This window comes from Pristiophorus japonicus, chromosome 13 (assembly GCF_044704955.1).
Source record: "Pristiophorus japonicus isolate sPriJap1 chromosome 13, sPriJap1.hap1, whole genome shotgun sequence".
NCBI lineage: Eukaryota > Metazoa > Chordata > Chondrichthyes > Pristiophoridae > Pristiophorus > Pristiophorus japonicus.
The window spans coordinates 24,516,157-24,543,424 of NC_091989.1; the positions used below are offsets into that span (position 1 = coordinate 24,516,157).

Consider the following 27,268-nt stretch of genomic DNA (forward strand, 5'->3'; position numbering starts at 1 on the left):
ACTGAGGGAGTGCTGCGCTGTCGGAGGTGCCGTCTTTCGGATGTGACGTTAAACCAAGACTCCATGTGCCCCCTCGGGTAAAAGATCCCATGGCTGCTGCGTTTCCCTACATTACAACAGTGAATACACTTGAAAAAGTACTTCCTTGGCTGTAAAACGCTCTGGAATGTCCTGAGGATGGCGCTATATAAATGCAAGTTCTTTCATTGTTTAGCAAACAACTTTAGCAGTGGAGTTTAATTTGAGATCAGGGCAGTTAGTGAGACCAAGAATATCAACAGATTAAAACAGGACTAAGGGTAAAGCCACAAAGAAATGAGACTTATGCGAGACATTAAAAATTGAGAATTTGAAGAATTGAAATAAACAAGATTAACTTTGCCCCATTTGCAGGGCATGGAAGAGATACAGTGATTCGGTCATTGTAATACCAGAGGGATGGAATTTGAGTGCACCAAGGGCATGTGTCCTGAAGGAAATGAATGAATGAATGTAAAGTGGAAAGATCAGCCAAAGAGTAGCTATGGCTGGAGGAGATCATTGATATGAAGTAGGCTCTATGTTTCAGGTTTTCCCAATCTGCTGCAGGTCTGTGATCTCACTGGAAAAATGATGCACCCCTGACAACTATTATGACACCTCCATCTGCTCATTAATTAACCCAATCTGGGTACCGCTTGACTTTGACTGATATGCAGTTGGTCCCAGTTGGATGTAGCCTGATCCAATTGGAAGGTGTTTGTTTCCTGCCATCTGTAATCCTTTCGCGTGCAAGCTTCAGTTGTCAGCAGAGCTGAAATGGAACCATTCATGCAGAACCAGCCCAACAGGTGCACGATAGAAGAGTAGTAACTTGAAAAGAGAATTGGCCTGAGAATCACGAGAGAAGGCGTGAAGATGGATCAGTCGATACCATATAGACATGATTTCTTCACGAGTATAACAGAAGCCATCGATTCTGGCACTGGATCTGCAACACCCAGTCCTGCACAGCTCGGGGTCGAAGGTGGATCTCTACACAAGCTCCTACGATCCCGGGAATACAACCTCTTTGCTCAGTCTGCCGTCTTTGAAAGTGATTTTATTCAGGTACAAACATTCAGACAAGAATCCATAATATAGTTACATGAAACATGTATCAGCTCTGGGTAGCACTCTCGCTTCAGAGTCAGAAGGTCATGGGTTCAAGTCCCGCTTGAGCACAAAATTTAGGCTGACACTAGTGCAGTACTGAGGGAGTCGGATGTCCCAATCTTTCTGATGAGATTCAAACCGAAGCCCCGTCTGTCACCTCCGATGGATGTAAAAGATCCCATGGCACTATTTCATAGAAGAACAGGGAAGTTCTCCCCAGTAGCCAATATTTATCCCTCAACGAACATCACGAAAAACAGATTATCTGGTCATTATCACATTACCGTTTGTGCAACATTGCTGTGCGCAAATTGGCTGTCATGTTTCCTGCATTGCTACAGTTCAAAAGTACTTCATTGGCTATAAAACGTCCTGAGGTTGTGCAAGTTCTGTCTTTCTTTCTTTCTATGTTCATTTTAGAGATGGCACAATAAGATGGACTAGATTTTACAGCTACTGACTATGAGTGGACGCTCAGCATCAAACAATCAGTTGGATTAGCAAAGTTCTCTCTACATATTGTCACACCAAGGACTCATAGGTCAGGATCAACATTGTGTTTTATATAGATTAAAGCTCCATCTATATTGTCCAATAAAACACTCCCAGGGCAGGTACAGCACGGGTTAGATACAGAGTAAAGTTCCAACTACGTTGTCCCATAAAACACTCCCAGGGCAGGTACAGCACGGGTTAGATACAGAGTAAAGTTCCAACTACGTTGTCCCATAAAATACTCCCAGGGCAGATACAGCACAGGTTGGATACAGAGTAAAGCTCCAACTACATTGTCCATCAAGCACTCCCAAGTCGGGCACATGGATTTTCAAAAATCATTTGCTCATGTCCCACATTAAAAATTTATAGCAAAGATAATGGCAAATAGAGTGATGTGGGATTTGACTACAAGCATATAAGATAATTGGAAGGCAGAAAGCAAAGGATAGGAGTAAAGGGGAACTTCTTGAAATGAAAACTGGTGTTCCATAGGGGTTTGTGTTGGGGCTGCTCCTTTATTTACTATATAAATGTTCTGAACTTATTGATATCTGCTGATAGGACCATTTTGGAGGGTATGGCAAGTTGTGACAAGGATTATGAATGACTGCAGGTGGACTAGCAGTATGGGCAAATAGATGGCAAATGCAATTCGATATAAAACATTGCAAATGGATTTGGAAGAAGTAATACAATAAGGAAATATGCCTTAAATGGTTAGAGTTTAAATGGAGAGATCTTGATGTGCAGGTCATTAAGGGATGGCAGTGCAAGTATACAAGGCCATGTAAAAAGGCAAATGGAATCCTTGGTTTTTGTATCTACAGGCAGAGACTACAAATGCAAGGAGCCAATCTTGAACTTGTATACGACATTTGTAAGGCTACAGTTAGAATGTTGTGTAAAGTTTGGGAATCCCTTACAGGAAGTATATAAAAGCAATTTAAAAGATGCAGCAGAGGTTAACTAAAGTGTCAGCAGAGATGAGGGGTTACAGGTATGAAGAGTTCCCTTTAAATGTTGCATTATAGACTATAATGGTTTTATATGAGTTCTATTGTTACCCTGGTCCCCTCGGGTTATGCTATTGTACAAGTAGCTATTGGGCAACGCGAGTCAACTCCCATAAAAGTCAGTTATCAGTTGCAGGGGCGACCGATACCACTGAACCCGAGTAGGTTTCTACAGCAGACCCCAATGTGCAACAGACACATGCAGTGACATTCAAAACAGATACATGGATAGTTATTTGCCCTGCACAATCTCAATCTCTTCTTTACCGAAAAATAACATCTTTTCTGATTGTGCATTCCGTTTGCCATTTTACATCAAAATATTTCAAATGACCACAACTACTAATCACAATAACTCTTTTTCACTCACCAAACTCACTCTTATTTTATTACTGTATCCAGGATACCACACTCAAGATCACAGGATTCGTCTGGATGAGGAACGCCATTTGGGCGACCTTAGTTCATCCATCCAGAATAGCCCAAAACTTGCCCCATTGTAGCATCCAATTGGTTCTTAAATGATTCCAGGTATATATAAAATCAGGAGTGTTATACCCCAAACAATTTGCTTTGATATTATAAACACAGAAGCATTATGCCCATTAACAGATTATGTTATTATAAATACTAGTTACGTGGTCGTGCTGATTGACAAATAAAAAGACGTGTATCTCTTTCTATGGGCCCGAATTTGGTGGACTTACTGCCGAGTTTTCTCGGCGGTCTCCCTGTTTTCTTGGCGCTCTCCCCTCTGAGCAAGTTTGGTGAGGCTCTCACGCCGGCGGGGAGCATCCGCTGACGTGCGCCGGCGTGCAACGCCGACAAAGTCCTCCCGCCCGCTCCCTCTCGAGATTGGTCTGGGCGGTCCTCCTCTCCAGCAGCAGAAGAGACCGCCACGTGGAGGCAGGTCTTACCTGCAAGAAAAGGTTAGTGCACTTGTTTTCTTCTTTTCTTTTTACAGCGATTTTGGTGGATAGAGTCCTCCTGAAGGAATTGTAAAAGTTTTTTTCCATTGGGGGAAAAAAAAAATCCCCACCCCCGGGCCCAACTCGATCCTCGGCGTTACTTTGCCGAGGATCGCATTTGCCGCCCAGAATCTGAGCTGCTGCCCAGAATCGGCGTGTAAGGCCCATTGTTTCCGCCGAGCGTTTTTTTTACCCCCCATTTTTCCATCAAAACCTCCGCCCAAAGTACCGTCAGGATCTTAGCGGCCCTTTCGACGGTACATGGGCGGAACTTAGGTTTGACCAAACTTGGACCCTATAACTTTCTTCTACTGTAGTGACTTGGATTGTTGCCCAAGTTGAATTTTTTTAACATCTAACATTTCTGTACAGTTAAATTCAGGATTTTTCTCAATAATAAGCTTGAAACCAGGCCGACTACCAAAGTGAAATGGAATGTTAATGAGTAGACAAAGGTAGGCTCGTTATAGACAGTCTCCGATATTTCAGCCCACTGAGTGGAGTATTCCTTGCAACACCTGACGGGCCAGGTGAAGTTCCATTCCATTCACACAGCTGGGGGCTTGGCTGGAGCAGACATTTGGGAGCCTCCTACTCATGCATCAAAGGGTAAGGGATACCTCATGATTGTTACATCCATGAGTCAAGCCCACCATCTGTCCACCAGGTGTCCAGAAGTTGCTCCAAGACATGCAGGTGAGAAAAAACTGGGTGGTTAAGGTTGGGTTGGGGGGTGAGGGGGAGGGAGGGCTTCAGGGGCGGTCAGAGTGTGGGGGCTGAGACCTAGGTTTGGTGAATGAGACAGCATGAGCTGGAAATGAACGGGTGATGGCTGAGAGGGGGGGTGTGATTTCTGGATGCAGTGTGGGAGCAGAGCAGGTGGTACGAATGGTGTAAGATGTCCGAGAGTTTAAGAAAGCTGGGATTAGAGCATTCAGGAGAAGGCGGGGTCCAAGAACATACTGAGGCAGGAAGGCTGAAACATGGCAGTAGTGGAGGAGGGATGCTGGAGTGTGGGGCCTGGAAATACTGGGTGGATTGGGGGGGTTGCATTTGGGGCTTCGGAGTAATGGGGTAGAACTGGAGTGCGGTGTCTGGGAGCACTTTTCAGGAGGATGTTAATGTCTTGAGTTGGAGTCTGAGTGTGCTCGGGGGACTGAGTGCAGGATTATTGCGTGAACTGAGATCTGGAACCAACAAGGAGGCTAAAGTCTGAGTCTGGACCTGCGAGCACTCATTGGGGCGGGGGGGAAGAGGCGCTCTGGGAAAAGCCCTACAGCAGCTGGAAGCAGAGGAGATGACTGGGAACTGGTTATTACTTGCACTATAAAGAAAGAGTGAGTGATGGCCAAGGAGCAATATATAAGAACAGGAGTAGGCCATTTAGCCCCTCAAGCTTGTTCCATAATTCAATTGGATCAAGCTTGTTCTGTATCGTAATTCCATTTATCCACCTTGGTTCCATAGTCCTTAATACCCTTACCTAACAAAATCTATCAATTCAGTTTTGACATTTTCAGTTGACCTCCAGCCTAAATAGTTTTTTTTTGTGGGGAGTGGGGGGAGAAAGAGAGTTCAAGATTTTCACTACCTTTTGTGTGAAGAAATGCTTCCTGATTTCACTCCTAAACACCATGATGTCAGGAAGAACTTCTTCACACAAAGTGTAGTGGAAATCTGGAACTCTCTTCCCCAAAACTCTGTTGAGGCTGGGGGTCAATTGAACATTTCAAAAATAAGATTGATAGATTATCGAGGAAAGCTGAGTAGGGGTATGGAGTATTGAAGCCGGGCTAAACTAAGCAGTGTCAAGTGGATGTGCAGACACCACAAAATCTATGACAGAGGGACCCGATGTTGTGCATGAGTACTGAGAGGCCTTTATTAGCCGAGCCATAGAATACAAGAGCAGGGAGGTTATGCTTGAATTGCTTAAAAACACTAGTTAGGCCACAGCTGGAGTACTGTGTGCAGTTCTGGTCACCAAATTACACAAAAAATGTGATTGTACTAGGGAGGGTACAGAGAAAATTTACAAGGATATCGCCTGGACTGGAGCATCTTAGCTATGAGGAAAGATTGGATAGGCTGGATTTGTTTTCTTTTGCTGAGGGGAGACCTAATTTGAGGTGTATAAAATTATGAGGGGCCTAGTTAGAGTGGATAGGAAGGGCATATTTCCCTTAGCAGAGGGGTCAATAACCAGGGGGCATAGATTTAAAGTAGTTGGTGGGAGGTTTAGAGGAGATTTGAGGAGAAATCTTTTTACCCAGAGGATGAGGAGGGTCTGTAACTCACTGCCTGAAAGGGTGGTCGAGGCAGAAACCCTCATAGAATTTAAAAAGTACTTGAAGTGCCTACAAGGCTACGGACCAATAGCTGGAACTTGGAATCCGGCACGGACACGATGGGCCGAATGGCCTCCTTCCGTGCTGTAAATTTCTATGATTCTATGACAGAGAACTCATGCCTGCATGCAAACGTTCAAGAAATCTCTGGGTTCATAAGTGGTTGTGAAGGAAGCTCCAGTAATAGAACAAAGGCTGGAGAGAGGGGGAGGCCCATGTAGGGCAAAGTTTGGTGCAGGCCTTTGTAAGATCACATATGGGTAAGTTTAGTAACTTTATCTGCATTGGTTATATGTTTATTATATTACAAATTTTAATTTATGGGAATATGAGGGGGTGTTGGGTGGGAAATCAACATTAATGCTTAAAAGGAGTTTACATATTTCCCCCAGGAATTTTGTATTTCCGGGAATGGAAATTTTTATAAAAAGGTAAAATTTTCTTTTTTACATTTCCCTTACCCTATGGACATTATTTGGCCCTTTTGGCACCAGACAGAAAACATTTAATTAGATTGAAAGGTAGAACTGCTAATGTTTCAAATCTGAAATTAAAAATACAGAAAATGCTGGATGCATGCAGCAGAGCAGATGCATCAGTCAACATTTCAACATTTCAGGTAGATCCAAACTAGATGAGTAGAGATCCAGGACCATTTCCCAGCTCTTTGACTGTGGGGAGCATCACAACGAGACCCCATTTATTCTCACTCCATGCACAATGGTTTTGAGTGAACTCAATGCCCTCCAAAGTAAAGACTTGTATTAATTCAACATGGAAATCATAATATACTCAACTGATCTTGGATTACATTTTACATCTTACCTTCCTTAATAAAGCACGAGGGTTTACAACTTATCTGAGATAACACCAAATACTTCACTGGCTGCCAGTTTTTATGATGTCCCAGCAAATGTCCGGAGGCCACAGCAGCTATCCCCATGACATCACAAAGCAATCTTAAGTGATTGAAATAAAAACATTAGAATCAATACATTTTTTAATTCACCATTCACTCCTAATACTATGAATAGGGCATGTGATGCTCCAGTTGCACTGCACTTACCTACCTACCTACCTAGCTGAGACCAGCGGCTGCACCTGAGTTATACTGTGAGCTGCAAACTATGGCCTAGAAATTCAGTTCCATTGCCCCCGTTGTTTCGGCGCGACAGATGCTGAATTGGGACCAAAATGGCTTCCGAGCAGTGTGTACACTGCTCGTGCGGACCGCGCCAGACACCATTTTGGTGAGGGCAGTATGGCGGCCATTAGGATCGTGCACTAAAAGTATGGTAAGTTGACAGATCGTGACATCAATTAGCATTCAACCCTGATTTGATGCCAACGCTGCCATTTTTGTCCTCATCGCTGGAGCTAATGCCCTCTCCTAACCTTGCACAGCTGAATGGTATGTTCAACAGCAGGAAGGACACCCTACCAGCAATATTTAAAGGGATCATCAACTTGCTTTTTCATTTCTATGCTCTGTGTATGTTTGTGGATGTGTTTGGAACTTGTTTAAAGTTGGTGAGATAAAGTGGTGCTGCAGGTGGAGAAGGCCTTGCGTCTGAATTCAAGGGTTCTAGTCAGGCCACTTGTCCTAGTTGTTATCCTGCTTGACCTGCAGCATGACAGGGAGATGGAGCAGAGGCTGCAAAGAGGAAAAGCTGCTCGCAGAGGGAGGAGGGGGAGAAGAAGGTCTCTTAGCAGGCGGCCTTATTCACCTGGAGCCTTCCAAGAGCAATTCTCTTACCTCAGGAACAGTGCACAAGGCATCTGCACTTTACGAAGGAGGTGCTCACAGAACTACCTTGCAACCAGACCTGCAACCTCACTCCAGGGCAAGGACAGTGCTGCCAGTGGCTGTGAAGGTAACCGTGGCCCTGAATTTCTTCAAGCAGAATCCTTCCAGGCTGGAGCAGACAACATCTGTAACATCTCTCAGTTCATTGTTCACTGCTGCATAAGAGAGCTGACGGAAGCTCTTTATTCCAGGAAGGGACTTCATTGTCTTCTCTCTGACTAGTTTAGTAGACATTGTTGATAGGTGAGTGATGTGGGTGTGGTGCATTGATCAGTGTTTAAGGCTAGTGGTGCAGATGGTGGGATGTGGCATTTGAAGATAAATTCACTGACTGTAACCATGCCTGTGAGATCATTAAACTTCCTCCTGCACTGAGTCCAGGTCCTCGCAGCTATACTGCTGGATTCTCCACATTTCCACTACTTCTTGCAGACAGAAGGCATCTCCCCTTTAAGATGTGCAGACTTTCTTTAAGTTGTGCAGGCTAGCTTTAATTGGAGCAAACCTCACACAAACTTGGGGCCCCCTGGTCATCGTGCAGTCACTCATCAGCGCTCGGCTGAACGCTACAAATCATGCAAAGTAGCAGGCAGCATGAATTTTACATGCTGCAGTCCTCACAACCCCTGCATCCATTAAGGGGCTACTAAATTTCTAGGCCTACAACTCTTGATGAGCTCTACATGTATTCCTGTTCATTCGCAGAGTTCTACATCTGGCTGGTGAATTTTGAATGTTTCGTGAGCTCAGCTGGAAGCTAAAGTCTGCCAAGTGCTAGAAGCTCCAATGGACCCCCAGAGCAATTGAATTGCACTCTATTCAGTGTTAGAATGAGGAAATTGGAGCAGGGATTGATAATACTGGCTCTCCAACTCCTTTACGTTTGTGCATTTGCAGGGGCTTCCCGAATATAATACAACCATAAGTTTGTGCAAATTAAAGGTTAGAAAACGATTAACAAAAAATCAAGAGCACCTACAGGCATGGAATGACATAGAAAGTGCTAGGTGAGTGCTGGGCCATTCTAATCATTAGGAAAATTATGGGTACTTCTCCTCTTTTGAATCTGTATGGGTAGAGCTGCGGAACACCAAAGGGCAGAAAACGCTAGTGGGAGTTGTGTACAAACCACCAAACAGTAGTAGTGAGGTTAGGGATGGCATCAAACAGGAAATTAGGGATGCGTGCAATAAAGGTACAGCAGTTATCATGGGTGACTTTAATCTACATATAGATTGGGCTAACCAAACTGGTAGCAATACAGTGGAGAAGGATTTCCTGGAGTGTATAAGGGATGGTTTTCTAGACCAATATGTGTAATGAGAGAGGATTAATTAGCAATCTTGTTGTGCGAGGACCCTTGGGGAAGAGTGACCATAATATGGTAGAATTCTTCATTAAGATGGAGAGTGACACAGTTAATTCAGAGACTAGGGTCCTGAACTTAAAGAAAGGTAACTTCGATGGTATGAGATGTGAATTGGCTAGGATAGACTGGTGAATGATACTTAAAGGGTTGATGGTGGATAGGCAATGGCAGACATTTAAAGATCACATGGATGAACTTCAACAATTGTACATCCCTGTCTGGCGTAAAAATAAAACGGGGAAGCTGGCTCAACCGTGGCTAACAAGGGAAATTAGGATGGTGTTAAATCCAAGGAAGAGACATATAAATTGGCCAGAAAAAGCAGCAAACTTGAGGACTGGGAGAAATTTAGAATTCAGCAGAGGAGGACAAAGGGTTTAATTAGAAGGAGGAAAATAGAGTATGAGAGTAAGCTTGCAGGGAACATAAAAACTGACTGCAAAAGCTTCTATAGATATGTGAAGAGAAAAAGATTAGTGAAGACAAATGTAGATCCCTTGCAGGTGAATTTATGATGGGGAACAAAGAAATGGCAGACCAATTGAACAAATATTTTGGTTCTGTCTTCACTAAGAAAAACACAAATAAACTTCTGGAAATACTACGGGACCGAGGGTCTAGCGAGAAGGAGGAACTGAAGGAAATCCTTATTAATCAAGAAATTGTCTTAGGGAAATTGATGGGATTGAAGGCCGCTAAATCCCCAGGGTTTGATAGTCTGCATCCCAGAGTACTTAAGGAAGTGGCCCTAGAAATAGTGAATGCATTGGTGATCATTTTCCAAAATTCTATAGACTCTGGATCAGTTCCTATGGATTGGAGGGTAGCTAATGGAACCCCACTTTTTAAAAAAGGAGGGAGAGAGAAACCGGTTAGCCTGACATCAGTAGTGGGGAAAATGTTGGAATCAATTATTGAAGATTTAATTGCAGCGCATCTGGAAAGCAGTGACAGGATCGGTCCAAGTCAGCATGGATTTATGAAAGGGAAATCATGCTTGACAAATCTTCTAAAATTTTTTGAGCATGTAACTAGTAGAGTGGAAAAGGGAGAACCCAGTGGATGTGGTGTATTTGGACTTTCAAAAGGCTTTTGACAAGGTCCCACACAAGAGATTGGTGTGCAAAATTAAAGCACATGGTATTGGGGGTAATGTATTGACGTGGAGAGAGAACTGGTTGGCAGACAGGAAGCAAAGAGTAGGAATAAACGGGTCCTTTTCAGAATGGCAGGCAGTGGCTAGTGGGGTACCGCAAGGTTCAGTGCTGGGACCCCAGCTATTTTTAGTATACATTAATGATTTAGACGAAGGAATTGAATGTAATATCTCCAATTTTGCAGATGACACAAAGCTGGGTGGCAGTGTGAGCTGTGAGGAGGATGCTAAGAGGCTGCAAGGTGACTTGGACAGGTTAGGTGAGTGGGCAAATGCATGGCAGATGCAGTATAATGTAGATAAATGTGAGGTTATCCACTTTGGTGACAAAAACAGGAAGGCAAAATATTATCTGAATGGTGATAGATTAGGAAAAGGGGAGGTGCAACGAGACCTGGGTGCCATGGTACATCAGTCATTGAAAGTTGGCATGCAGGTACAACAGGCGGTGAATAAGGCAAATGGCATGTTGGCCTTCATAGTGAAAGGATTTGATTATAGGAGCAGGGAGATCTTACTGCAGTTGTACAGGGCCTTGGTAAGACCACACTTTGAATATTGTGTATAGTTTTGGTCTCCTAATCTGAGGAAGGACATTCTTGCCATTGAGGGAATGCACCGAAGGTTCACCAGACTGATTCCCGGGATGGCAGGACTGACATATGAAGAAAGACTGGATCGACTAGGCTTATATTCACTGGAATTTAGAAGAATGAGAGGGGATCTCATAGAAACATATAAAATTCTGACGGGACTGGACAGGTTAGATGCAGGAAGAATGTTCCCGATATTGGGGAAGTCCTGAACCAGGGGTCACAGTCTAAGGATAAGGGGTAAGCCATTTAGGACCAAGATGAGGAGAAACTTCTTCACTCAGAGAATTGTGAACCTGTGGAATTCTCTACCACAGAAAGTTGTTTAGGGCAGTTTGTTAGATATATTCAAAAGGGAGTTAGATGTGGCCCTTACGGCTAAAGGGATCAAGGGGTATGGAGAGAAAGCAGGAATGGGGTACTGAAGTTGCATGATCAGCCATGATCATATTAAATGGTGGTGCAGGCTCAAAGGGCCGAATGGCCTACTCATAGAAACAGAGAAACATAGAAAATAGGTGCAGGAGTAGGCCATTCGCCCCTTCTAGCCTGCACCGCCATTCAATGAGCTCATGGCTGACCATGCAACTTCAGTACCCCATTCCTGCTTTCTTGCCATACCCCTTGATCCCCCTAGTAGTAAGGACTACATCTAACTCCTTTTTGAATATATTTAGTGAATTGGCCTCAACAACTTTCTGTGGTAGAGAATTCCACAGGTTCACCACTCTCTGGGTGAAGAAGTTTCTCCTCATCTCAGTCCTAAATGGCTTACCCCTTATCCTTAGACTGTGACCCCTGGTTCTGGACTTCCCCAACATTGGGAACATTCTTCCTGCATCTAACCTGTCTAAACCCATCAGAATTTTAAACGTTTCTATAAGGTCCCCTCTCATTCTTCTGAACTCCAGTGAATACAAGCCCAGTTGATTTAGTCTTTCTTGATAGGTCAGTCCCGTCATCCCGGGAATCAGTCTGGTGAACCTTCGCTGCACTCCCTCAATAGCAAGAATGTCCTTCCTCAGGTTAGGAGACCAAAACTGCACACAATACTCCAGGTGTGGCCTCACCAAGGCCCTGTACAACTGTAGCAACACCTCCCTGCCCCTGTACTCAAATCCCCTCGCTATGAAGGCCAACATGCCATTTGCTTTCTTAACCGCCTGCTGTACCTGCATGCCAACCTTCAATGACTGATGTACCATGACACCCAGGTCTCGTTGCACCTCCCCTTTTCCTAATCTGTCACCATTCAGATAATAGTCTGTCTCTCTGTTTTTGCACCAAACTGGACAACCTCACATTTATCCACATTATACTTCATCTGCCATGCATTTGCCCACTCACCTAACCTATCCAAGTCACTCTGCAGCCTCTTAGCATCCCCCTCGCAGCTCACACTGCCACCTAACTTAGTGTCATCCACAAATTTGGAGATACTACATTTAATCCCCTCGTCTAAATCATTAATATACAGTGTAAACAGCTGGGGCCCCAGCACAGAACCTTGCGGTACCCCACTACTCACCGCCTGCCATTCTGAAAAGTACCCATTTACGACCACTCTTTGCTTCCTGTCTGACAACCATTTCTCAATCCAAGTCAGCACACTACCCCCAATCCCATGTGCTTTAACTTTGCACATTAATCTCTTGTGTGGAACCTTGTCGAAAGCCTTCTGAAAGTCTAAATATACCACATCAAATGGTTCTCCCTTGTCCACTCTACTGGAAACATCCTCAAAAAATTCCAGAAGATTTGTCAAGCATGATTTCCCTTTCTCAAATCCATGCTGACTTGGACCTATCATGTCACCTCTTTCCAAATGCGCTGCTATGACATCCTTAATAATTGATTCCATCATCTTACCCACTATCGATGTCAGGCTGACCGGTCTATAATTCCCTGTTTTCTCTCTCCCTCCTTTTTTTAAAAGTGGGGTTACATTGGCTACCCTCCACTCGATAGGAACTGATCTAGAGTCATGGAATGTTGGAAAATGACTGTCAATGCATCCGCTATGTCCAAGGCCACCTCCTTAAGTACTCTGGGATGCAGTCCATCAGGCCCTGGAGATTTATCGGCCTTCAATCCCATCAATTTCCCCAACACAATTTCCCGACTAATAAGGATTTCCCTCAGTTCCTCCTCCTTACTAGACCCTCTGACCCTTCTTATATCCGGAATGTTGTTAGTTTCCTCCTTAGTGAATACCGAACCAAAGTACTTGTTCAATTGGTCCGCCATTTCTTTGTTCCCCGTTATGACTTCCCCTGATTCTGACTGCAGGGGACCTACATTTGTCTTTACTAACCTTTTTCTCTTTACATATCTATAGAAACTTTTGTAATCCGTCTTAATGTTCTCTGCAAGCTTCTTCTCGTACTCCATTTTCCCTGCCCTAATCAAACCCTTTGTCCTCCTCTGCTGAGTTCTAAATTTCTCCCAGTCTCCGGGTTCGCTGCTATTTCTGGCCAATTTGTATGCCACTTCCTTGGCTTTAATACTATCCCTGATTTCCCTTGATAGCCACGGTTGATCCACCTTCGCTTTTTTATTTTTATGCCAGACAGGAATGTACAATTGTTGTAGTTCATCCATGCAGTCTCTAAATGTCTGCCATTGCCCATCCACAGTCAACCCCTCAAGTATCATTCGCCAATCAATCCTAGCCAATTCACGCCTCATACCTTCAAAGTTACCCTTCTTTAAGTTCTGGACCATGGTCTCTGAATTAACTGTTTCATTCTCCATCCTAATGCAGAATTCCACCATATTATGGTCATTATTCCCCAAGGGGCCTCGCACAACGAGATTGCTAATTAATCCTCTCTCATTACACAACACCCAGTCTAAGATGGCCTCCCCCCTAGTTGGTTCCTCGACATATTGGTCTAGAAAACCATCCCTTATGCACTCAAGGAAATCCTCCTCCACCGTATTGCTTCCAGTTTGGTTAGCCCAATCTATGTGCATATTAAAGTCACCCATTATAACTGCTGCACCCTTATTGCATGCACCCATAATTTCTTGTTTGATGCCCTCCCCAACATCACTACTACTGTTTGGAGGTCTGTACACAACTCCCACTAACGTTTTTTGCCCTTTGGTGTTCTGCAGCTCTACCCATATAGATTCCACATCATTCAAGCTAACGTCATTCCTAACTATTGTATTAATCTCCTCTTTAACCAGCAATGCTCCCCACCTCCTTTTCCTTTTATTCTATCCTTCCTGAATGTTGAATACTCCTGGATGTTGAGTTCCCAGTCCTGATCATCCTGGAGCCACGTCTCCGTAATCCCAATCACATTATATTTGTTAACATCTATTTGCACAGTTAATTCATCCACCTTATTACAGATACTCCTTGCATTAAGACACAAAGCCTTCAGGCTTGTTTACCCTTTGTCCTTTTAGAATTTTGTTGTACAGTGGCCCTTTTTGTTCTTTGTCTTGCGTTTCTCTGCCCTCCACTTTTTCTCATCTCCTTTCTGTTTTTTGCTTTTGTCTCCTTTTTGTTTCCCTCTGTCTCTCTCCATTGGTTCCCATTCCCCTGCCATATTAGTTTAACTCCTCCCCAACAGCACTAGCAAACACTCCCCCTAGGACATTGGTTCCGGTCCTGCCCATGTGCAGACCGTCCGGTTTGTACTGGTCCCACCTCCCCCAGAACCGGTTCCAATGCCCCAGGAATTTGAATCCCTCCCTGCTGCACCACTGCTCAAGCCACGTATTCATCTGCGCTATCCTGCGATTCCTACTCTGACTAGCACGTGGTACTGGTAGCAATCCCGAGATTACTATTTTTGAGGTCCTACTTTTTAATTTAGCTCCTAGCTCCTTAAATTCGTTTTGTAGGACCTCATCCCTTTTTTTACCTATGTCGTTGGTACCAATGTGCACCACTACAACTGGCTGTTCTCCCTCCCTTTTTAGAATGTCCTGCACCCGCTCCGAGACATCCTTGACCTTTGCACCAGGGAGGCAACATACTATCCTGGAGTCTCGGTTGCGGCCGCAGAAACGCCTATCTATTCCCTTAACAATTGAATCCCCTATCACTATCGCTCTCCCACTCTTTTTCCTGCCCTCCTGTGCAACAGAGCCAGCCACGGTGCCATGAACTTGGCTGCTGCTGCCCTCCCCTGATGAGTCATCTCCCTCAACAGTACTCCAAGCAATGTATCTGTTTTGCAGGGGGATGACCACAGGAGACCCTTGCACTACCTTCTTTGCACTGCTCTTCCTGCTGGTCTTCCATTCCCTATCTGGCTGTGGACCCTTCTCTTGTGGTATGACCAACTCGCTACACGTGCTACTCACGTCATTCTCAGTATCGTGGATGCTCCAGAGTGAATCCACCCTCAGCTCCAACTCCGCTGGAGGTGGATACACTTCCCGCACATGTCGTTGTCAGGAACACTGGAGTCATCCCTGAGTTCCCACATGGTACAGGAGGAGCATAACACGCGACCGAGCTCTTCTGCCATGACTTAACCTTTAGATAGGCAACAATAATGTTAAAGTTTACTCACTGTTAAAGAGAAGAAAGAAAAACTACTCACCAATCACCAGCCAATCACTTACCCGTTTGGCTGTGACGTCGCCTTTCTGTTTCTTTTTACTTCTTTTTTGCTTTCTCCCTGTAGCTGCACAAGCATGCCTTTTATAGGCCTTCGACCCCGGACTCGCGCTGCTCCAACTGCCGCCGCCTCACTCTCCCGCTGGGCCTTTTATAGGCCTCCGACTCCAGACTCGCGCTGCTCCAACTGCCGCCGCCTCACTCTCCCGCTGGGCCTTTTATAGGCCTCCGACCCCGGACTCGCGCTGCTCCTGCACCTATTTTCTATGTTTCTATATTTACAGGTGCCTTGCCCTCTCTTCCAGAAGTATCTGGAAAAAATGTGCAAGTGGGTATAAGAACAACAAATAATGTTCATGCGGATAAGTTCAAGGTGTTGCACATTGTGCTTCCTTTGTAAATTGCTGTTTTGCAATAACTGGACATGGTAAAACTCTATCACTTCCAGATCTCTTTCAGCCACTCCCCTAGCCAATTCAATACATTCACTAAGTATGGCCTCCAATTTTCCTCTGGAACAATGACAGGTTCTCCCCACAGCATCAGCACCCTGGGACTGTCTGCTCTGGATGGTTCAGTTGCACACAGGATAGGATCTTTAACCAGTTAGGTACCAGGAACATCAAAGTTTGATAGCATACAACTGTCTCAGTCATGTGATACGAAAACCCGGAGTACCATTACAGTGCAGGAGATGTAGATCATAGGTTTACATTCAGATTTGTTTTAAAACTCCATGACTCGCTGATCTCCAATTGTGTTGCTCATAACAAAAGTAGAAACTAAATTTGGTTCCCTTTCCTCCTATGACTTTCTCTTCCTGTCTTTCACTCTAATTCTTTCCGTCTTCCTCTTTCTCTCTGCATAACTCTCATATGCTTTCTCTCATTATTACTCCTTTATTCATGTTTATCCATAACTCTCTTTTTTATCATTCCTCTTTCTTGATTGTGCTCAATTATGAAGACCTCTATGATTGAATAGTCTTTTAAACAAAGTCATATGATCTTGCTGTGAGCCAGTTAGAACTGCAGCACAACATTCTGTTTCCTTTGTCAATTGTTGCTCTGACATGCTTAATGTCGATTCTATCACTTCTAGATTTCTTTCAGCCACTCCCCTAGCCAGTCCCACACATTCATTCACTAAATATTGTTATGTATGTAAACATTGTAACTGTGTAAGACTTGTCACCAGAGGGCACAACTGTTGGAGGCCCAAGGGTCACCTGCACACTCCGTGCAAGGGAATATAAAAGGTTGTCTGCCATGCTGCTTAGGCACTCTGCAGTTGTATTAAAGAGACTAAGGTCATATCAGTTTTAGCTCACAGAACTCAGTCTTGTGGAGTTCTTCCATACTTAACGAATATGGTCTCCAGCTTTCCTACAATATGCAACATCGTGAACTTATCTGAACATTATTTGGTGTTGTTATGCCCATTTGCATTTTTTCCAAATCTTCTTGTGATCCTTGGCTGCTTCATCAAACTCAACTATCCTCCCTAATTTAATATCATCTGTCAATTTGACCAACTTGTAGTGCATTTCAGAAAAGAAAGACTTGCATTTTTACAGTGCCTTTAACTACCTCAGGACATCCCAATGCACTTTGTAACCAATAATGTAATTTTTTGAAGTGCAGCCACTGTTGTAATGCAGGAAACGAGGCAGCCAATTTGTGCACAGCAAGATCCCATAAACAGCAATGTGATAAATGACCAGATATTCTGTTTGTGATGTTGGTTGAATCCAGATAATTTATGCAGATTAGGAACAGGAGTTCCTGCACTAATCCATTACATTAATCAGATGTTTCCAGTCCAAAACTCAGAATTCTTTAAACGTTATTATTGCAAGTTCTTTGTTTCTACCTGAGCGAAGTGATCCCTCTCGTGCTGTTTCAGTAACGCTTGCTTTGCGCCAGTGACGAACAGTGTTGAGAGCGGTACTTCATGCGTGTCACTCTACCGCTTAGTGAATGTGTGGCAAGTCGAGCGAGGGAAGGCCAAAGATGGCATTTTGACAATTTAAAATTTCATTCAAATCCAGGTGACCAGACGGGGAAACCTTGTGGACATCCACAACATCCCAACACTCCTGACCCTGGGAATAACGGCCTCCGTTCCATTCTTACCACTCCCGAATATCTTGATCATTGCTAGCAGAGACACTGAATCCAAAGGAACAGAGGGAGAAGAAGGATACATGAAGATAACCAGGTGACAGGGATGGTTTTCCTAAATTACTGGCCAGCCCTCTGATGAGTCGGTTGGTGAATGGATTACACAGCGCAGAACTGAGCTGTGTGGATTAGCAAGGTCCTAGTTCTAATTCCCCAGGGAATAGGGGTGCTACAATTAGGTTCAGTGCTTCCAGGTTACGCAGACGGAGGGTGGGGGGGGGGGGCAAATAAAGTCAGCCTGGGTTCTTCCTCCGAATCGCTAACCTTTGCTGGAATGTCTGTGTGAGAGACTGTTCATGTATACTTTACTAAAGGCTGGAGTCTAGAAATTACAGTTGTCAACATGAGTGGATGAATTCTGAATGCTCTTGTTTGACTATTTTAATGTAGGCGTTAACTTGTTGATAAGAAAATAAACAGAGGAACAGGAATAGGCCCTTCAGTCCCTGGAGCCTGTTATGCCATTCAAATAGATCATAGCTAATCTGTATCACAATTCCATTTACCCGCCTTGGTTCTGTAACCCGTAATATCTTTGCCGAACAAAAATCTATCCATCTCAGTTTTTGAAATGTTTGATTGACCCCCGGCCTCAACAGTTTTTTGGGGGTGATAGTTCCAGATTTCCATTTCACTTTTCAACGGATTAACTGCTCCATTAAAACAGGGGACAAGAGGGATTAAAGTGCGCTCTTGGCATTTAACCCTCGATCTAATAAATAAATGGGAGAAACCACAGCCTGCCACTTTCACTTGGTGGTAATCCCATCACACATCATGGAGATGGAGCCATTTAAATAATAGGGACAGCTGCCTGCACCTGTATGGCACAATAGTGGTCCCCGCCCTGTATAGTCACTGCAATCTTGCAGTGGCACCCAGCCAGAGGCCTGGAAGGGCAGAAGATAAAGTCTCCAATTTGTTTTTGCTTCTACAAACCTGAAGCTTGCTAATCCGTATGGCCCAATTCTGCAGAGTACTGCATTCACCAACTGAGTAAGGAACAGTAGGGCCACACTGTAATGATAATCAATCCCACACAGTTGTAATTGTTCAGTACCGGGACCTTCACTGCTCTCAGCAGGCATAGTCCACTGGGCCGATCAAGAGGGCATCGAGCAGGATTCCTAGGGTAGCCCAGAAATAGCCTCCAAGCACCCCAGAGGGGCTGTCCCAATGCACTTGAGCTCTTGGCTTACCTCATCAAAAACAAAAATCTAGATTAAAAATTGAACTGAAAAAGTATCAGAAGAAAGATTTTAGAAAGAGTTCCTTGTTTTTGTTGTTTGCTTTGAAAGGATGCTTCCCATGAAGTTGATCAGATTGAGTGTCCATAAAAAGGTCAGTCGATGTTTGAAGCTGGTCCTGGCCAATCGAAGCACCTTCTACCTCCAGCTGCAGGACAAGCACCCCTGCCACGTCTTCAAGCTGTGGAAAGAACTTATTCACATCATTTATGCCGGACTCTCTATAACATTCAAAGATATCAATGTCAACCTCCCCAAGCACTCTCTGTGTGATTCAAGGAGCTCCTCGACCTCGATCATCAGCTCTGAGAAACTCACCCACGAGGCCCAGAAATCCTGCCGGAACATTCCCATCAGGAGCAACGTTACAGCAAATTCTAAAATAGGATTTTGGAAAAGGAACCAGTTCTTGGTTGGGAAGGAGACTCGAGATGGCTCTGATGATGTTCATAGCACAGAATCTTCAGGGAGCACACTGAGATCGCAGCCGACTTATCCGACTTATGGAAAGAGCAATGTCAAAGTCTTCAGGAAAGACTGGTAAGGAAACCTTAGAATAGAATGTTCCAGCAAAAGAATCAAGCCATTTGCCGCTGTTTTTCTCCATTGGCCACTTAGAATCCAACAGCAAATTCCTGGCTGATTTCAGATTCAAATCCTCTGCAATACAAAGTGGGCTAAAGCACCACCTGGTATTGCCCTGAGCCACTGTTGCAGATTTGGGCCTGGTGTAGATATCTTGTCGGGTTCAGTGGAGTTATTCGCTTCCTTGAGCGTTCTGAGCATCTTACTGTTATGGCAGTTGACTCGCACTGCTTTTTACGATAGCACAAGCCCAAGCATTATAATAAAAGCATCGCTTTGAGATCTGGGCTAGATACTTATGTTTTTTGCACTGTGATCATTTAATTTCTACAAAGGCAGACCGAGTTTGCACTAGATGAGACAGCTTAAATTGTGAGCTGTTTTATTCCACCATAATGTGAAATGTACAGATCAATCAGTATAATCAGTCATTTAGTTTAAATTAGTACAACTTAGAGTAGCGTAATGATACCAAATAAAGTGCATGCAATGCTATCCCACAGTGGTGGTTCATCTTAATTAAGTTATACAGAACAAGCCCTCTGCATTCTTCCCTACAGAGCTGGGGCAGAACCTCCTCTCTTCAGTGCTGTTTGCTGCCAGATTGCCTAGGCAGTGTCCTGTTTCCAAAAGCTAGACTACTTCTTGATGTCTATATTCAGACCTTTAAAAGCTATTGTCACTGTATCAAAAAGTCTGTCCCCCTCACAATCCAATAGCGATCAAAGGGTTTTACAACACAATGGTGAGAGGTGTTTTCTGAATACCCAGACAAACCGTTGGCATTGCAAACATTTGGTTGTCCCTCTTAGGCTCTCCTTCTTTGGCTTGATGTCTGTTTTTCCTTATGCCTGTGTGATGCACTTTGGGACATTTTTCCACATCACATCAAAGGGACTCTACGATGCAAGTTGATTAAGTAAATAAATGCTTACACAGTGTTCACAAAGTGCAATGCGAAAAGGAGTTGGTGTGTATAAACAGCTGCATGCTCAGTGTCTCCTCCCTCATGGAACGGCAGTCAGCTGCATGTAATACAGGTAATCATACGTGCCCATCAATACAGAGAAATAAAGTGCTCCTTGTGTTAAAAAGCGAAAGTAGGCAGAAAACGGCACAAATGACTACTAGTCTGACACTGCAAATGATGCGGCAAATAGCTGCCAGCCTAGCACTGATGGGCATTGCAAATGGTGTTAATCTGATAGACATTGCAAACAGTGCTAATCTGATAAGACACTGAAAATGGTGCCAATCTGATAGACATGGCAAATACCTGTAGCTACCAATCTGGTAAACATTACAAATTGTGCCAATCTGGCACCAACTGATAGGCACTGCAAATGGTTACCCATTAGTAGTGTTAAGCTTTAATCTGAGAAAGCCTCACTTCAGACAATTGTTGACAAAGCCCTCTCCAATCAACTTGTGCCAGAATGATAATAGAATGTATTTCCATCAGGGTCCCTGATACTCAGGAGCCTCAAAGAATACGGACAAGAACTGAACAATTGCTAGATGTGAAAGAAGAGAAAAGCCCAGGTATCAGAGAAGAAAGTGTATATGTCTAAATTCAGCTTTCTGTTAGTGAGGCCTGTGAGGAGGGTTCAGTCTGAATAGTTGTATGTCTGTGTGTATAATTACAAGTCATAAGGAGGTGTATGTAATCTGACTTGCATACTACTTTCTACTTCAACTCATACTTTCCCAGGACCTCAATACTGTGCATCTTTTCTCCTCCCTTGGTCTTCCCTTCCTCCAACAATCTACAGGTTTTTAAAACCATATCTTAATGTACTTTATCTTCTGCTTTACCTTTTTTTAAACTTTGTGCTGTCCTGCAGTCTGGGTCTTGGACTTACAGTTAAGTTTAAGTGTAAATGAAACTGTGAATACATGCAAGGTTACCTGTGTGAGTTTACGTGTGAAGATGCTTATGAATGTACACAAGAGGATGGGTGTGAAGGGGGTATGTGATGACAGCCACGTCTGTGCTTGTGTCCCTTCTATGTCTCTATAACTGTATTTGTGATTCGCCGCCCCTGCCTCTTCCTTTCCCTATCCCTCCGAGCCAAACTTCCTCCAAGGATCCCCCCTGCCCTAGCCCTGACCTCACATCTTTCTCCAGTTGATCTCCGATCTTCTCTCCTGTCCCCTTGACCCTATTCCTACCAAACCACTGACCACCCAACTTTCTTTTCTGGCTCCCATGTTAGCTGACATTGTTAATGGTTCTCTCTCCTCAGGTACTGTCCCCCTCTCCCTCAAATCTGCCATCATCACCCCTCTCCTCAAAAAAAAAAACAACTCTCGACCCCTCCGTCCTTGCAAATTACCACTCCCTCTCCAACCTCCCTTTCCTCTCCAAAGTCCTTGAACGTGTTGTTGCCTCCTAAATCCGTGCCCATCTTTCCCAAAATTCCATGTTTGAATCCCTCCAATCCAGTTTCCACGCCTGCCACAGTACCAAAACGGCTCTCATCAAAGTCACAGGTGACATCCTTTGTGACTTCTCCAACGCCTATCCACCGTCGACCAGCTTATCTATCTACTCATAGCCAAAGAATCACCTGCAACAGCTTCTCTTCCTGCCCCCGCATCTTTATCTCTGGTGTCCCCCAAGGATCTATCCCTGGCCCCCTCCTATTTCTCATCTACATGTTGCCCCTTGGCGACATCATCCGAAAACACAGCGTCAGTTTCCACATGTACGCTGATGACGCCCAGCTCTATCTCACTACCACTTCTCTCGACCCTTCCACAGTCTCTAAATTGTCAGACTGCTTGTCCGACATCCAGTTCTGGATGAGCAAAATCTTTCTCCAATTGAATATTGGGAAGACCGAAGCCATTGTTTTCGGTCCCCGCCACCATCTCCATTCCCTAGCCACTGACTCCATCCCTCTCCCCAACATCTGTCTGAGGCCGAACCACACTGTTCGCAACCTTGGTGTCATATTAGACCCCGAAATGAGCTTTTGACCACATATCCGCAGCATAACTAAGACTGCCTGCATCCACCTCCGTAACATCACCCATCTCCGCCCTTGCCTCAGCTCATCTGCTGCTGAAGCCCTCATCCATGCCTTTGTTACCTCTAGACTTGACTATTCCAATGCATTCCTGGCTGGCCTTCCACATTTTACCTACTAATGGTGGTCCAAAACTCCTGTGAAGCGCCTTGGGATGTTTCACTACGTTAAAGGCACTATATAAATGCAAGTTGTTGTTGTATATGTTGTGCCATTGTTTGCCTTGGTCATTATCCCACCCAGCCATGTCAGCACAGTAATGCCTTGTATTCTTATTCCCAAACGCAGGGTAGTTAGTATCTGTGCTTTGATCAAAATTTAAATTGATAACATTACAAGCCATTGCAAAGATAACATGGGATAAATGTTCTGTTGTCTAAGCTATGTTGGATCAGCGGGCATTGTACATGTGTGTAGAATATTGAATAAAGTCATTGTTTTTTTTCTTCCAATTGCTCAGTCAGTAAATGCCCAGTGAAATATTGAGCCATACAGACTCAGTCCAGTCTATGAGCTTAGCCAGGTTGGTGGTGCGGGCACTCAGTTAGCCTCAGCAATCCCAGATTAAGGAAGTCAAAAATAAACCAGACTTGCTGTTCTCGACCACAGTCCAGTGAGCTCAGCTAGAAAGTGTGTGTGTATGGGTGAGCACAATATCAGTCTCCATTGTGATACTCCCTACAGTTCAATAGCCTGCTGACATTCACTGTCGAGGGTGGCACATGAAGAATAACTACATCACTAATAAGGAATTCAGGAGAAATTTATTTACTCAGTGATGAGAATGTGGAACTCGCAACCACATGGAGTAGTTGAGGCAAATAGCATAGATGTCTTTAAGGGGAAGCTCGATAAGTACATGAGTGAGAAAGGAATAAAAGAATATGCTGATAGGGTTAGATAAAGTAGAGTTGGAGGAAGCTCCTATGGATCATAAACACTGGTAGTTAGGCCGAATGACCTGTTTCTGTGTTGTAAATTGTATGTAATTCAGTGTGGTACTAGAGGAGAGCAGGTGGTTTGGGAACCATAGCCAGCAAGGACCCAGTGTCTGGAAAGGAGCAGAGTATGCTGGAAGCAAAATATAATTTCTGTGTATATAAGAATATATTAAAAATATTAAATATAATAGATGTATGGTGGTTATGAATTCTCCTGCTAGCCCAGCACAAATTCTCTTCCTGGATCCCTGCTACTTCTTGTCACATGACATGATTTACTGATGATGGTTTAGTATAACTGTTGTATCGCTTATCTTGTCACATCACATCACAATCTCTGAAGACTGTCATGATGGACAATGGCAGACATTACAGGCAGGTTAGAATTTAATTACAGCAAACCTTTGTTGGTTCAAAGTCAACATGGTCATGGTATGGTATTAATAGAGAGATTGTGTTGGAGTGAATTATAAGATGTTATTCAGTATCAGAGTTCAGCCAACATTCACAAGCAACTCCTTGTTTGTTTCTGTGGTTCATGATGTCCTCAGAACTTCTCATTGTGACACATTCCTTGTATAATTTATTATGGTTTTGTGTAAATTATTTTACGTTCCAAGACCAGGTACAGCACAGCTTGGGTACAAAATGAAACTTGTACACATCCCCAATGGGCTTGTGTGTTAGATCCCGACACCGGAACTCGAACGCGTGATCTAGGCTGATACTTCAATGCAACACTGAGAAGTGCTGCATTGTCAGACAGGAGTGTAGGCAGATGTACACACTCTATTTTGTCCCTTTTTGGGCAGCAAATCAGTTGTTGCAGTGTGAGCACATGCTGAAACAACGAATTTGCTGGCACAAGGGATCTGGTTAATAGATCACTGCTGCACGATTCCTGATGCCCCTCTCACCACTGGGATTAGCTGTAGCTCATACTTGATGCTATTGCTTCAATCCAGGAGTGAACTCTCCGCCACACGCTGCCAGTGGGAATTCTTGGTCCTATGATAGTTTTTTGACGGATTAAGAATTCCCATGTTCAGCATTCAGTTCGCTTCTAGAACAAAGCAACAGTATGGGCAGGATGAACAAGGCCAACCAAGGCTACTTACCCTCCCATTGTCTCTTTCTTCTTTTTATGGACAGGTCAAAGCTTCAGTCGATGCCAACCATCCAGTCCCGTCCCATCCCCTCCTGAGAATCTGGTCAAGATCAGGAGCTCATGGTGTTAAGAGTTATAGACATAAACCTGAACCCTAGCATTCTGTGGCAAGGATTCCCCTTCACCAGCAAGCCATCCAAAACTGAAAATTGTTTTGCATATTATATAACTGATTGCGACTGTAAATAAAATGATGAGCACAGGCATGCCTAGTCACGCTGAGTCTTAGACTTTGGGGCTGTTCTTAACCTCATTTAGAATATCCCAACTTCCAAGTTTTTTTACGTTGTAGGCTGCATAAGCATATAATTCCGGGGCTCCATGTAAAGTTTTAATTCATATTCACGTTAATTTGCATCTATCTTAAGTTGTTAATATTAATAGATTTTTATTTAGGATTTATCCAACAATGAGGCATTAGCACTAGGAAAAGCCCTTTCCAAACCTCCAGGCCCACAATAGTCAAGAGAACAAACCAGTGAGTGAGAAATACAAGTGCATCAGGGGTGAGTTGTCTGGGCTTACAGGGCCACAGACCCAGGGCTCAGTAACCGTATGTGGTCCTTGGACCTCAGTCTGGGTTCCCCTCCATTTTGTGCTTGAACGTGAAGACTTATTATTACTTTGTGTTTTCTGCATCTTTTTCTCCCAATTTTTTCTCTCTGTTCTATCCTGAAAGTACTGACTGAGGTGGGAGTATGGTTCCACAGGCACTGGCAGCCCCTCTAATACTTCGCTCAAGTGGCCATTCTTCATGTCTGAGCCCCAATATTGACCATCAGTCAAAAATTGCACTTTGGCGAGCATTAAAGCTGAGCCTAATCCTGGCTTCACCCAACAGTCATAAGCATGCACTTTCCAGCCGGGTTCAACTAGGTAGGGTTTGGAAACTGGAGGAACCATGGCTGAGTTTCCCCTCCCAAACCCAATTGTAGATCCCCCACAGCTGAAATTGTCTAGCTCAGCAGGAACCAGGGATAGAAGCTGGGATTTTCTTAGTCTGAATGGCTCAGTATCACACCAGGTCATACAGTTACCCATTAGCTTTTTTGTGTGTGGGGGGCTTTTAAAATCCAAACTTGGTATCACTACTTCTTGACTTATATGGTCTTTTTCCAACCTTGCATCACGGCCTTGGCCATTTACTTGGTGTTCTCAATAATAAAAATACCAATCTCACTGGTATTGATAAACTCATGTGCAGAACTAGGTATGTCTGTGATCACTCTATTTGTTAAAGGAGTTGGTAAGTCTTGGAAGAGCAATTTGACTCAAAGCACTGTCTCTTCTGGAGAAAAAGTTATATACTCTCAAAAATCCCAAATTTAAAAAGAATACTTCAATTTTCGGAATCGTTGAGAAGCATGTCCGGTCAGGTCTTCCTCTCCACTGGGATGGTCCATAATGGCTCTCGGAGAGGGGGAGGGGGGGAGGGGGGTTCACTCCATGTGTACTGGACCATCTCCACTGAAACCAATAAGGATGCCAATTTAAACTAGCCAGCAAGGCTTATTCTAGAGGTAGGGTGGGAAACCACACTACTGATCAGGTTCATGTGCATTTTTGGGGTTCGATATATAAAATGGGGTGGAATTTTGAGCAGAACACACCCTCCCTAGACTTGCCTTCACCTGTAATCACACTGAGTTCTAGACTTAGGGTGTTGATGAGGATGAACAATAAGACCAGGGCTCTTATATCTGACACTCATGTGTTTCATGATGACATCAGTTCGTTTTGTGTGTAGGAGACGAGTGGGAAGAGATTATTGAAAGATGCTCGTGTGATCACTGCAAAATGTGCAACCAAGTCCTGACGCTACACACCCTGCCCTATAAACAGAAGAAAGCTGGGACTGGGGAACAGGAGGAGGAGGAGGAGGAGGAGGAGGAAGAAGAAGAAAGAGGAGGAGAAGGAGAGACGAATGTCTTTGAGGCAGAAGATGAAGACCGCACATACTTTGGACTCTGGGAACGTGACAGACCAACACTGATGCCACTCTCTAGGCTGAGTAGCCTCATTGCTGTTGGGCTCAGATAGTTTTGAATTTATGTTTTTTAAAAGACAGATTCTGTTTGGTTTATATTAAAAAGAAACTTATCTGTATCTGATATTTTTCATATATATTATACAGTGACATTTTTTTGCTGCCATCTAGGTGAGCAATTTCAGTTTTGGACATTTTTCCCATTTTATCAAGCAATTCCAGATCACTATAATATAGGTTAGATATAGAATAAAGCTGTCCTGTCCCATCAAGCACTTCTAGGGCAGACACAGTATGGGTCTGATACAGAGTAAAGCTCCCTCTACACTGTCCCATCAAATACTCTCGGGTCAGGTACAGCCTTGGTTCAATATACACCACAAACTTCCTCGGGTTCTCCTGATTGGCCCCTGTAACTTTGCTGTAAAATCAGTGTTTATGTGGTGTATCTGGATTTTCACTTAAGTTACAGCTGCCGATCAGGAGAACACCCAAGGAGATTCCTAGCAACAGAATAAAGCTCCCTCTACACTGTCACATCAAGCACTTCCAGAGCAGGTACAGCATTAATTAAATACAGAGTAACACTCCCTCTACACTCTACCTCGACAATGTCAGCTGTGGCTCAGTGGGTGGCCTACTCTCCTCTGCTTC

At 44.0% G+C, this 27,268-nt stretch overlaps 1 protein-coding gene across 1 annotated transcript; it reads left to right on the plus strand.

Moving 5' to 3' along the window:
* Nucleotides 1-897: 897 nt before the first annotated feature.
* On the plus strand, nt 898-26,667 carry LOC139278460 (Golgi-associated RAB2 interactor protein 1A-like). The gene is made up of 5 exons (XM_070897265.1): nt 898-1,089; nt 17,522-17,691; nt 18,953-19,441; nt 20,949-21,028; nt 26,375-26,667. The coding sequence occupies exons 1-5, from the start codon at nt 898-900 to the stop codon at nt 26,665-26,667; spliced, it is 1,224 nt and encodes a 407-aa protein (XP_070753366.1).
* The last annotated feature ends 601 nt before the right edge of the window (nt 26,668-27,268 follow it).

Bases quoted from the DNA above. Each gene is read 5' to 3' on its own strand.
- LOC139278460 (XM_070897265.1), top strand. From the start codon at position 898: ATGGATCAGTCGATACCATATAGACATGATTTCTTCACGAGTATAACA. The intron at 19,442-20,948 runs GTAAGGAAACCT...TATTTCCATCAG, and splicing joins AAAGTCTTCAGGAAAGACTG to GGTCCCTGATACTCAGGAGC. The intron at 21,029-26,374 runs GTATCAGAGAAG...TTTTGTGTGTAG, and splicing joins GAAAGAAGAGAAAAGCCCAG to GAGACGAGTGGGAAGAGATT.